General features: G+C 30.9%; 1 protein-coding gene across 1 annotated transcript in view; it reads left to right on the top strand.

Annotated features, from left to right (window-relative positions):
* Positions 1–325: 325 nt before the first annotated feature.
* Positions 326–14,156, top strand: part of LOC149909019 (protein O-mannosyl-transferase Tmtc1-like) — an 86,145-nt gene continuing 72,314 nt past the window's right edge. Inside the window, exons 1-2 of the mRNA XM_090120598.1 lie at positions 326–585; positions 10,752–10,879. Of these exons, the coding sequence (XP_089976724.1) occupies positions 10,791–10,879 (89 nt within the window). The 5' untranslated portion in view covers positions 326–585; positions 10,752–10,790. The remainder of the gene's footprint in view (positions 586–10,751; positions 10,880–14,156) is intronic.

Consider the following 14,156-nt stretch of genomic DNA (forward strand, 5'->3'; position numbering starts at 1 on the left):
ACTTTTTTCGCAAAACGTGATGTAGTTGCTCTTTAATTATTCAACGAGACTTTATTTACATTAAAGTAATATAAATAATATATTGTTGTCTGATATATTTTTCTATCGCTTCTCGTGTCCTCTTGACAAACTGTTCGTATGAGTTTATTTACTTTCCGCCACTTTTAAATTAGGAAAAGTTGAGCGCATGCGCGGTTTGAGAAAGAGAAGAGGGGAGAAGGACAGACAGTTCTACTCGCTCCGACCAATCGATTAGTCGCATAACGATAGCGACTTGTTAAATGCAGATGTGTCGTGTACACCAACGTCAGTCGGTGAGCAGGGGTCTCCTCGACAACTCGGCTATGGCCTCGGCGTGCCGGCACGCGTCACACCTCGCGGCCCTTTGTAATGACAGAGTTATTAAGCCGGTTTAAACACATCACTATCGAATGTGGCGGGCCGACGTGCTGTGAAACGAAATATAAACTGTTTTATGACTGACGATTATAAACATTGGGACATATGATTTCAGAGCGGGAGATTCGTTTGTGTCTAAATAAGATGAATTTACAAATGAAGTGAACAAAGGATTTTAATTAGAAGGTAAAATTAATTTAAGGAACCAATAATATAATGCATTTACACAAAAAAATCGACTGTTGTTCGTCAACCGCAAAACGGAATTTCATAACAATATTTACTGTAATCGCTGCATTTCATATTGTCTTACAATTTATTTTAATTAGCTTAACATTACACAAGTCAGTTAGTTATTTTTATTTTTATTCTGCGCTAAATTGTCATTTCATGAATACAAAACATAACCAACATAATTATTATGTGTTTGTTAAATTGAAAATTAAAAAAGAAATACTCGAATAGCTTTTATTTATTTATCTATAAATTATTAAAATCATATTATTAAAATCTTCAATTTTTAAATTAATGTTGATCAATTTCCGTTAAATAAATAAACAGAACGGATCTGATATAATTATCCGTAGCGATTTCGTAGCACATTCGTAGACTCGTAACAAGCAAAATTAAGGTTGAAGGTATTAATAAAAGATATCGGCGTCTTCGGAATATTTCGGGTACAGTTGTCACCCAATACGTGATATCTGCGGTTTTATAGTCCCAATGTTATGGAACATTTAACGATCACACGTGAAGCGAGCGTGGATAGATCGCATACTAATGATATTATTGTCAATATATAAATTTTACAGCTAGCAAATTCACATTTTAGCGTTCAGGTGCGCACATTTTCCTCATTTTTAGTGTTTCGCGTGTTTACGACCAGGAATTCAGACAATGAAGTTTTTTATCAGCGTAGCAGGTTATAGGAATTTTTATGATGTGTCAGTGTGCATGTTTACGCTTATTGCTTTACGTGTGATGTTTGTTTTTAATTGAATCCGTCTATTATGACAATAAAACAAGTTTTGATTACTGTACATGGAAATATCAAACATTTTAATTACAAATTCCCTTTATAAGCAATATAAAAAGTTTGTAAATAATTTGCGATTTCTGCCTGGTGAAAAATCGTTATATTATTATCATTATGGCTATTTGATGTCCTAATGGGAAGATTTAGAGTCTGTTACTGGTGGAATAAGGATTTCATATTTACTTTGAACTTTTTCTTGGAAATACTTGGAATATATTTTGGGCAACGTTCTTGGGGTATATTAATGATGACAAAATTGATTGTTTACTTGAAACAGGAGTTTATTCTTATAATGCAATTACAAAACATATGCTATGTACACGTTTATATATGTTTTATACTAATTTTTAAATCACACAAATGTACCACCAAATATACAGACTTATAAAAAATTAAAAATAGGTACCTATGTATAAATGTTGCAATTGTATGTTAATGATAAATCACGTGGATACCAGAAACATATCTCGATTAATTTTTCAACGTCACAACTGTGAAAAACATGATAGAGTACAGTAAGATGTTCTGTTAAAAACCCACAAAATTGCATCCACCAATGTCTGGTAAAAAGTCCGATGGGCTGTAAATAAGCATATTAAATGTACAGCTTTCTCTTATTTCGTTTATCTCGAGTTATACATTTATAAAATCCTTTTGGATGGATATAAATACGATTTCTACACAAATTGTCAATAAAATCCATAGAAAAGTCCAATTATATATCAATTAATAACGTCATCAAACACATTGTATTTCGGTTCATCCCAATTGAAACCAGAGCTAACCATTAGTTCATTAAAATTATGTGCGATTATTACTTAAAGGAATAACTTTCACAAAGTTAATTATATTTTATTCCGAAGACCATTTCACGTTAAATTAGATAAAGACGAGAAAATATTTCGAAGTTATTGCGTATAAAAGCGTTATAATGTTTATCTTTTGGGATAGAATCCTACGGGATTTTTAATGTGGGCTTTGATGGATCGTTTATAAAATAAATATATAATGTTATTTGATTTACTTCAGCTCTTTATTTTGTATCGTATTATAATAAACCGAAATAACTTTTTGTAATATAATTCCCTTTGCAGCGTACTAGGTACTCAATGGGAATTTGATTATGAATGCTTTTTATTATCTACTACCGTATGATAATCCCAATTTATTCAATTTGAAAAGGCTATAATGTTCTCAAGATATTTTTTTTGAGCATGGAAAAAATGTCTAAGAGAATCAGGTTGCTTTTTACTTCATTAGAAAAAAAATACTTTACACTTTTAAGGCATTGATGACGGTCAAGTTAAAAACAAATTATACAAAAACAAAATTTTCTTAAATAAGATTTAGTAAAATTTCCGAAAATATCAATAAATTTTACTTTTAATATTTGTTTTTGTGTTACACAAAAACAAAAAGACGGCAATAGAACCTTGTCTTTTGCTTTTAGAATCCAGTTAAAAAGAGATATTATTTAATTTTTTCTAGATATATTATTTCTGCAGGGTATAATATATTTTATTTTTAATTCCGGGCTCCTGGACAGAGCTCGAAAAAGTAAAATTAAATTACTTAATAGGAATAAAATAGTAGGATGATTAGTTTTTACATAGGAAAGAAAAATATGAAGTGAATCCTGATAAGTAACAGTTGTTGCTTCCATAATATTCGGTTTAAAGTCAACTACAATGGACCTTCACCATAATGCATCTTAGTTATTAGGATACTACTATACGTGGATAAGACACGTAGAGTGTTCAGCAAATCTATGTGCTTAGCCCACCCCTCATATCTGTAACTGACTAGTACTACCGATAAATTCCTGCCTACTCGCGGGTGTAACGAGCCAGTATGAAATTTATCACCTTTAAAACGTCACCGAGAAAAGAATTGGGCGTTAATCTTGTGTGAAAATTCAGGCTGTCGTATGAATTATGAATTTACGTGTTTGTGATTTAATGACGGCTTTGTTTTTGTATTTGGGAAATGAAATGGATATTATTTGAAATTGCGTTGAATACTTGTTTATATTTACGATTTACGCGAAATTGGAACGATTTTTAAAAAGATGATGATATGAATTGCTTTTATATTAAAATAAAAACAACTGAAGATAAACATAGCATTTCAATTTGTTGAATCCCTAGACTGGAGTATTAAATGTACATTAAATTGAAGAATAATAGATTAAAACAGTGTACAAACGGCTGCGCTATTAAAAGAATTGTTATTTTAATATCACAATTTCGAGCGCTATCTTCAGTCTATTTGTTTTTCTTCCTCACTATTTTACAGTTGCGTCTTATATAAAATTCGCTTGTATCTTCAAGTTTCTACGAAACTTAAGCGTAGGAACTAAAAAGAATTCTTTGAATACAAAGAAGTGTCGTGTTGTAAGTTAAAGATAGGTTCTACTACTCTTTTGGACGGGTAGGTTTAAATGCGATTTATTTAATGGCAAATTCGCTTTATTTGAAGATTTCATTTGAAATATAAAAAGCTCATAATTGCTATTCATTTAACTTGCATAAAATATTTTTAGTTATGGTACTGGTTAGACTCATGAACGCTTTGCAGAAGAATTAACATTTTGATCATCCTTATTTTAAGTACTAAGTTTACGAAATAATCATTTAAATTATAATTCATTACGTTAAAAGCATTTTTGGTTTATAGACTTCACAATAATTGTATTACATTCGGTCCAATTGGCTTACAATTACTTTATTTTATTTAATCTGTTAGAATTAAGTATTTAGAAGTAGGTAGTTTGAACTCTGTTGCATGCAAACATGCTGTGCTAAAAGATGCCAGTATAATGCATTGGCTTAATTTTTTTGTCAATATTAAAATAGAGACAGAACCATAATATCTATAACAATATTATGTACGTTTTTTTAGTTTAGGTTAAAATATGATATCCCTACCCTATCCCAAGCCTATGGTATGGCTTCTTACTAAAATATATAATATGTACCTAGTTGTAAAAGTTGTATGTACCGAATAACGCAAAACCAATAGGATTCAGAGGCAATTTGGTACACACATAGCTAAGTTTGTAAGTGTAACCTAGTTGAACATATATTTATATAACAGTTTAACCCAGACGTAGACATAAAGCGCTGAGCTTCTTTCGCCCAAGAATAATGTTAGTCGTTAAACGTAAGAATCCTACACGAAAAAAGTGTCTTACATTTCATGAGTTAAACCTCGTCGTTTTATAGAAATGCCTACCACCAGAGATCAACTTGTAAGACGACTTATTCGTCTCCCGAAAGCTATTGAATTTTTAATATTTTATGGTTCTTATGTATTTCTAATTCATTATTATTTATTGCGAAATCAGTGTTTAAAAATAAATACTATTTACGTTATTCTAAAAAAGGGACTTATGAAAGCAAAAGCGAGCGATTTTTATCAACTATTTCTTAGAATGTTTTATTAGTTACACTATTTTACTGTTATAATTTAATTTCTATGCTTAAATAGTCACCGTAGAGATTTCAATAAAAATAATAATCAGAGTTTGTAAATATAAATAGAGGCTATGAAGTTCTTTTCGAAAAGATAAACAGATATTTATTACCTATTTATATCTTAATTATCGTTAATATTATAAATTATTAATCTTATGTTTTTAATCTGTCAAATCAATATAAATTTCATTATTATCTTTGATATTTATGTATATAGTGCGACATACTGTATTTGAATGAATTGCCATTCTCCATAAAAACAATAATATAGTCTCTAAACGAAATAAAATATCGTCGATATATTAATTATTTATTTATCAGCTATCTATAGTACAAAATCGTTGTAATGAATTGATATTCTATAAGCTATATAATTTTAATCAAGCTCTACTAGGTAATCTACTATATGTATAAAACTATCGGTCCGCCCCGGCTTCGCCCGTGGTACGTTTTTAGCAATAAAAGGTAGCCTATGTTCTTTCTTAGGGTCTGAAGATTATCTGTGCCAAATTTCATCAAAATCGGTCCAGTAGTTTATGCGTGAAAACCATACATACATATATACATACATACAAACCTTTCCTCTTTATAATATTATAGTATAGATATAGTACTTGTAAAATTTATCAAGAAAAGTCTACGATTAAAACATCCCGATTTTGGTTTCTCCGTCTGAAACAAACCTTATCGAATGTTGAATAATATCAATTGTGCCAATGCTACGTATGTGCCCCACTTTAAGTAAACATCTCTATTTTCGTTTAGTGTACGAAAGCAGTCTTGAAGATAATAGTGCAAACGCTTCCTCTGCCCAAGTCAAGCGGGATTATTTACCTGTATCTGATTCTTTGTCTATTTTCGCTCCACAAACTTCGCTTTATTTGCTCCCGGCGATTGGTTCATTCTGCCATAACAAATGTTACTGAGATATTACTCGTTTGCTCGGATTATATTCTTCGGAATTGTTGGCAATTTCTGTTAACACATACGTTAATCTTAACTGTTGATGGTTTACTTAACGATCGCCGTAATTGCAAATGTTTTATTTTTGCGCCCCAATTTATTCTTGATTGGTATTGATATTATTTGTGGAACATTGCGGTGATAGTCTATTAATGTTGTGCTTATGTATATCTAATAGTTTTCAAACATTAATTAAACTGAGCTTTGACGCCCAAAATTAACAAATCGTGTCATTGCAAATAATCTATTTAGTATTATTGATTTGAATGTAATTAAGTGACAAAGATAATTAATTAATATCAAAGGATTTTCCTTATAATCAGAAAATAGAAACGTTTTAAAAGATAAGTAACAAAGATGAATGGCTAAATGCTCCTTCAAGAAACTCACACAAACAAGACAAATAATTAGTATTAAAAATTAAAAACATAATAAAATATATCGACTTGCTAAGGTGCATTGTATATTTTGTGATTAGTATCGGCCATTAAGAAGCCTAGAAACATGTTTGAATATAAATAATTGAATTTTATAACGTGAACATCCTTAGTTATTTGAATTAGTTTTCACTTCAATCTTCATATTATTACAGTTTTGAGATTGAAAGAATCGATCGATATCTTCGATTCTTGATATCTTCTCAATTGTCAAATGTTATATCAGCACAGGGGAACAAAAAGCTAGAAATTTAATGTATCCGACACAATTTGATTAACAAATACTTAACCGAGTTCGATGCCTTGATAGAAGCATTTTCTACATAATATATCTACGTTTAAGTTTATATTTGTTAGCGAAGTTTATCTTATGTAATTCAAGGTATATAGGGTAAGCGAGTTCAGCAAAGAATGCAGGCTAAATTCGTAGGAACGTTGGCAGGTATTTTGTCTTCTAAATGTGTTAGTATTTCCAAATCGTTTCTCGTTATTTACCGAACCAAGTCTACGACAATAACCTCAAATCAAATGCATTACGTTTTAAAGCAATCGACGGAACTTGAACGGATGCAGGAGAACCATAAATCTTGCTAACGTGATAACTTTTATTCCCAATGGATAGTCGCATGTGACGTGGACAAGGCGTTCGCAAAAATATTTTTAAAAGCTTTCTTATGAAGTTAAATATGAAATGATTTTCCGAGGAATCTCTGCATGAACAGAGCTGTAGAGTCCGTTCCATTTTAAGGTATTTTATTAAAAATTTTCATATAACTACTTACAATAAATATGCGTACTTAAAATTTGTTTATATTTCGGTATTTTATAGGTGTGTGAATGCTTTCCTTTATCAGTTCACAGATTTATCTATACATAGAATACTATTCCTGATTGTCTTTTCCATCTTCCTTTAAGATACTGTTTCCTAAAATACGTTCTTTAACATTATACTCATAAGGTCTGAAATGTAAGAGCATTATTCATTATGTCATTATTTTATATCAAGTTAAAATTGAAAAACCTTGAAAGAGGAGGACGGGCGTAAATCTGTTTAATGTGACGACGTGAATAATGTTTCGAACGCGTTGTTCAGAATCACTTATTTACGTCAACGAAGTACTTATAGGATAAGTAATAAGTATATTGTTTTAGAATCGCGCTGGAAAAACCGGTGATATTTTTTACCTTTTCGGTGGCAATATCTTTAGCAGGAAGTATAGGTATATGAAGTTATTTTAGTTTAAGTTATTATACTTATTATTATTTAAATATTTTACATTTATTATTCAAGATAATGTTTTTTGTTATACGAATTGTTCCTCAAGTTTATTAATATTGATTATTGATGATGTATTAATCCTCCTAGGTACTTAAAAAATTAGAATATGTTAAAATTTATTTTCATTTTATATCAGTAATTTACAACATGTCAGCTGATTTAAAAGGTGTACTAGGCGAAGCGTTTTCATATATTTTTGTTTATATCTTTCAAATTAGATTAGAACGCAAATTTGAATTACTTTTAAACTTCCTAAATTCTGTAGCGCATTCTAGCAAATATTATTGCAAATTATATTATCGAGTCAAACTAATCTCTCGTTAATTATAAAGCCACTATTCTTTCGTTATATTCACTTGACATAAATTGCGAAAAGTTATTTAAGAAACGAAGAGTCATCGTTTTAAAAACAATTCCCAATGGGAAAAACGGTTAGTTCAGGCGGCATCTACAGACATGCAACTAACGAAGGCGTTCAAACGTGCCTTTTGGCATATCGCTTGGTCATCTGCACCTCCTCGGTTCAGACTGTATGCCAAAAATTAAATTCTATGAATTCTCTTTTGAAAATTTATTAGTTTCTATACTTTTAATGCCAATGCAGTATAAAATAATTAGGGATTCGTAATTTTATGTTACCTCCTCACCTTTTCTTTTGTAATTTTCTTCAGACAAATTTCTGTCTTTCAGTTCTTATTTGTCTTATTTAAAGGAACATCTTGTGTAGAATACTTACCTATATGTTATGTTAAAGAAACTGCAATATTCTTTTCATCATGTCAGTCCTGAAGAAAAGAAAAGAAACAAGATAAGGGAAGGTAAAAGGGGTGTTAAAACAACGTTACAGCATAAATCCAACAGCTCCTGTAATGGCGGAGATTAAGGATTATATTTCTGCTAAGTAAAAAATGTGGCGTGTCCAATAAAAATAGAAGAAAAGTTTACTAATGTTACGGTTTAGATTTTTCTTGTAGGTATGGATTTTCAGAGTCATCTAAATAATTTAGTTGGAACAAAGTAGAAAGAGCTTTAGAGATTAAACTAATGGATATTTATTTCTTAAAACAGCTACTTTATATTACTTAGAGCGGGTTTAATCGTAAATAACCACGCAGACGTGTTCCTTTTATCACGTTGACTTAAAGGTCAATGAACGCTTTATGAATAAGATTTTTAGATTTCGTTTTGTCAGAATAATGATTAAATTCGGTCTCTTTATTTAGCTCTATTACGACTTTCTACGACCTTTTTACCGCTAAATATTTACTTACCTACTAATTTTGATTTTTGTTCATTAAATCCATATAAGTAAATGTATTAGTTCAGTCATTTACACATCTGCAGTCAATTTGCACAATATTTGATTACATGCTGATTAATCATTCAGTTCTTTATTTACCTCCCTATTAAAATTAGATATTAAAATTTAAAACTTTTTCTATCTCTTATTGTCTCGTTTATAATCTTCTTTTCGAAAACATAATTATAATTGGGGCATTGAAAATAACCTAAGGAGTATTTAATTTACCGGCCGGAATTGACAACTTGAAATCTAGGTTGCGATTTTATTCCAACTATAGTCTCGTGAGAAATTAAAGAGGTCATTATTATACTGTTCAAGATTTTAGTCTTTTGTTGTTAGAATAATAGACAATAACCGTGTACGATATGACTTAAATATAAATATATAGGTACCTGGTACAGGTTATATTATTTACGATCTATTTTCTATAGACTATCATGATATACAAATGATTATTTTATTATAAACTAATTGATGTTTTATACCCTTTCAATATACTTACTTACAAAAAAGTACACCTAAGATGCGAAAATAGCGCACATACAATCTTATGAGCTATAAAACTACCTATCTCATTTACTGATAAAAATACTGAATTGCATAGGTATCGAATTCTACGATTTCAGCTTTGAATTGCTATGAAAAGGAATTAACATTGAGTTGGAAAAAAACTGGTCTACGCTGAATTGCAATTAAAATGTACTTTTTATGAATGTGGATATAATATAAATAGATAATATAAATGAATCGCCAAATCAGCCTTAGTTAAAGCATAGTGCCAAAGCTCATAAGTGCAAAAGCCTAATGACTATAATAGAATGTTGAGGTTAGGAGATAGGCGAGTCCAGCTATAAGCAATAAAGTACAGTTTAAGAGCTCACCACAATGCTACGGCGGAAAAGGGTATGAAAGTGGTATGAAAGGAATAAGCAATCGTGGCCTTAGTGAAGTAAGCAGAACGTTGCCATTTTATCATAGATAATAAACAAACCACAGCGATTTATTTAGTATTTAATAAAAAAAGCTCTTTCAAAACTTTTTCAATTAAATGAACAATAACGGAGGAAATTTGTGTTGTGAAAAGTTGTCCAAGCGGACGTAGAAATGCATAAGAATTTTTTCGCTATCTTTTAATATTTACCCTTTTATTATGAAAGCTTTGGGATACTTTTCATTACTTTAATTATTTGTTTACTTACTGTTAATTAAAAAATAATCAACACATAACAGCTTTGTATTCGTTTTTTAACAAGATAATGCGTTTGTAAACTGTAAATATTATGTGAAATATTTATAATTTAAACCTATACTTTTTGATATTATAAATGCGAAAGTGCATCTGCTTTTTTTTTATTTCGCTTTTTAAAGGAGCGATTTTTATACGTTCTTCGCATGGACACCTGAGAGCCTAGAGAGTGAAATATAGGCTACTTTTTGCCGCTACATATCATTCCTATGAGAATTTTCTTTAACTAGATTATTGAGAAACTATCTTATTAATTATATTATGTTCTAACTGTTTCCCCATTTTCACTTCATTTGAATACTATATTAGATCCATACTAATATTATAAATGCGAAAGTAACTCTGTCTGTCTGTCTGTTACTCAATCACGCCTAAACTACTGAACCAATTTGCATGAAATTTGGTATGGAGATGTTTTGATACCCGAGAAAGGACATAGGCTACCTTTTATTGCGAAATATGTACCACGGGCGAAGCCGGTGCGGACCTCTAGTTACAAATAAATGTAATTGTATTGCAATAACCAGTACGGCCTGCTACACGCACAAACCAGGTGCAAACAATAAATCCCCGCTATATCTGATCATTGACCGATGTTGTTTATTGTTGCAGAAATGGTGATAAATAAAGTGATGTAGCGAGCACGTCACAATGGATCAGTGGGTGACGGCGGCGAGTTCGCTTTTGGCGTTCCTGCTGTACTACAACACGCTGGATGCCGGATTTGTTTACGATGACCGGTATTGTGACTTCGCTTTATAACTTTCTACGATACTACTTCCTAGGATTCTGTATGGAGTTAATTGCACTTGACGTGTGAAAGCGATCTGTACTTGATGTAGAACGTTCTGTATTGTGATGATCCGCTTTATGGCATTGGCAAAATGAATAATATAGCTATTGACTATGCCCATAAATTATAATACACGGGCTCGTTTCGTAAACGCATAATTGTATTAATAAGGTAGTTATGGTTGATCACGCATTGTAATTTTTTAAATGCCTTAGCCCTATACTTAATTAAATCCTAGGTTTATTGCATGTGGTGTGTACACGCAAAACATCTTGTTAAGATTGATATTTTGGCTATGCTAGACAAGATTAAATGATTAAGATAGACTCAATAATAGACAATATTTTTGAATAGGAATATAATTTTGAAAGTGAGCTGAGCTTACATATTTTTAAATAAATTTTAATGAAAATTTGGAATAGTATTTATTAATTCACACAAAACAGCATAAGTACTTATAAATCGTGAAAACAATTCAGCACTAGAATTGTATAAATATCAATCAGAATTTTCAACCTTCGCATAAACTTTGTTACTTACTCGTATAACAAGCTGCCGAATTTCAATATCTATTGAATTGATTCAATATAATATTGTCTCATCAGGTGTGATTCAAAAGTTACGTTATTAGTGAAAGGTCGTAGCTCGTTAAAATGAGTTTAACTTGACTAACAATCATTGTTTTCAGCAGGTTTGTATTGCGACGCTAATTGCCATTGCTAACCTATTGATTTGTGAAATATATTGAATATGAATTTGAAATTTTGAAGGATTTTGATTTCAACAATTTTCAAATCGGCGTAGCATTTGGAGACTAATAGTATTAACAGTAGTTTTTATGTTCACAGGTTGGTTTGTTGTTCAACTTTTACTAAATAATTTTGAATGATTCGTGTAAAATTATTTGGTTAATTTTTTGACCAACGATGAAATGAAAAGTAGGCAATTACCTATTCATTATTTATTATTTAAATGTGCCGCTCGTTTCGTGAATTATATTATATTTTTTTGGGTAAAATCCATAATACTTAATATTAAAAACAACAATGATTCGTAAAATTGTTTGTTATAAACTATATATACCTACTATATATACCTAATAAAATTTTTATTTATAAAATAAAGATACAATTATGAAATAACTGGTATAAGTTTAGTGAAGATTATAAGAACCCGGTGCTTATAACAAGAGTCTTCAATTAATGGGCGTTAGTGAAATCAAATTGCAAGCAAAGCGTCCCTTCTCACGTTATTTTCCTCATTAAATCGAGCTAATCATCGACCAGATCGTTGATTGCATACAAAGATTAACCTTTCATCGAAGTAAAGGTTCACCTTTTGGAGTTAAAATACCGCCCAATAAATTTTTTTATTAAATAAAAATCTGTCAGAAATATTGTTCTGCCTTTGGATTTTATGTAAATTGCTAAAAAAATTAAGGTTTTAATAGAGCAACATTATAAATTATCATTTTTAATTAAATAACAAAATTAATACGACTTTATAGCCGTACAAATAAATTGTAATAAATTGGTAATATTGTAATTACTTCCAATGAGAACTTATGTGTGCCTCTTTAATATCCAATACAGTGCAAATACTTAACCATGCCGGAGTAAATCTTACTAAATAATTCGCACAGCCAAATAGCTTTTAGCAAACCGATTAATTCGTAAAATAGTAATAAATATACGTCTGTCGACGGCTCACTACCGGCAGATGCTATTTGCCTACAGCTTGATACATATTTGAGACGCAGTAAGTGCAACTCCAGGCACGCCTTGACTACATTTGGCTCGTTGATATGCGAAGCTCTGCTTATGCTGAGGTTTACTGCGATGTCGTTGTTCCTCATAATCCGCTTAACTTGCGAGCGGCGCTAGGATTAATGCTTAAGTTGTGGGGTATGGAAGCGATACTCATTTTTTCGACGCTAAAAGTTTTATAATTAAAATAGTAAAATGTTTGCAGTTTTCTTAGTTAAAGGGATTTTCAGTAACAAAAGAGAGGGATCTTATTATTAACGTAATATGTAACAGACTCTATTATTAAGATATAAATTTTATATTCAGTTTTCAATTTAAAACTAAGATTTTCAATTACAATTGAAGCCTAATTGAGTGGTGAGTATTTTAATGGATCCTCTTTTAATATTATAATAAATAATGTTTTGGCGATGGCGAGCTTTTAATAGCTACATAGAGCGAGGTGAATTAATAAAGCAATACAATTACTTACCAAGTTTAATATATCTATACAGTAGGCAGGAAAGTTAATAAGTTTAAGTTTACTATGACAAAAATAAGTAACAGACTGGACAGATTATGCTTCACTCAATCGATTGTCACGTTACGCTAAATTACATCACACAAAACAAACATAGGATACGTATTGATGTAATCACATCTCTTTGTTGTCTCTGCCATCTGACTGATTCTGTAGGAAATAAAAATAAAGTATGTTATTTGTAGTCTATCGACGCAGCGTAGTGAATCGGAGCCGTATTCGCACAATAATAAATTTCTTCCTCTCGTGAACGCTCCGAACGATAATGATGATAGAATCGCTGAACTTTGTCCTGGGCGGTTGCAAGCCACTCTAGTGTTTCGTAATTGAAGGCTTACGTGACGACTGTACGGCGTACGCCACAGCTGCCCGCAACTTTCGATGCCACGAGTTTTATACCATCCCAACTTTATCTCAATCTAAGTTTGGGCCTCGCTGCGAATGAAAATAGTTTTTATTGAAACGATTCTCAGAAATCATACAATGCAGAATATCGTTAAGCTCTTTTAACTTTTAATTCTCGAAAAGGCATTACTAGTTGGTTCAATCTTGGTTGCTATGAAATGTATGCCATTAAAACAACGTTAACTTTGTCGTTTGACTTTACATTAATAAAATGATTTGTTTTTATTCAATGTCACCGAGCTTGGGTTTATGATATAAATAGATAGAAATGGGTCCGTTGGTTTCAAGCTCATTTAAAATAAGTCGACAAGTAACAAAGGCTTTCAGTTTTGATGAGAGAATCGTTTAAGCGTGTCCACCGAAAGCAATTTCTGTTTATCGTTCCATACGACTATTATTATAGTTCTTTCGAACAAAATAAAAGTAATTTACGAACAAAATACTCAGTAAAGTTTTTATGTAAATAAGTGAAGGGAAAGGCGTCTTACTCACAATTTGCAATACAATGGCCAAATGTTAGAGATGATTTTTCC

The sequence above is a fragment of the Colias eurytheme genome, chromosome 4 (genome assembly GCF_061535395.1).
Source record: "Colias eurytheme isolate Ceu_HAF_F1 chromosome 4, ilColEury1 Martin Lab GWU primary, whole genome shotgun sequence".
Lineage (NCBI taxonomy): Eukaryota > Metazoa > Arthropoda > Insecta > Lepidoptera > Pieridae > Colias > Colias eurytheme.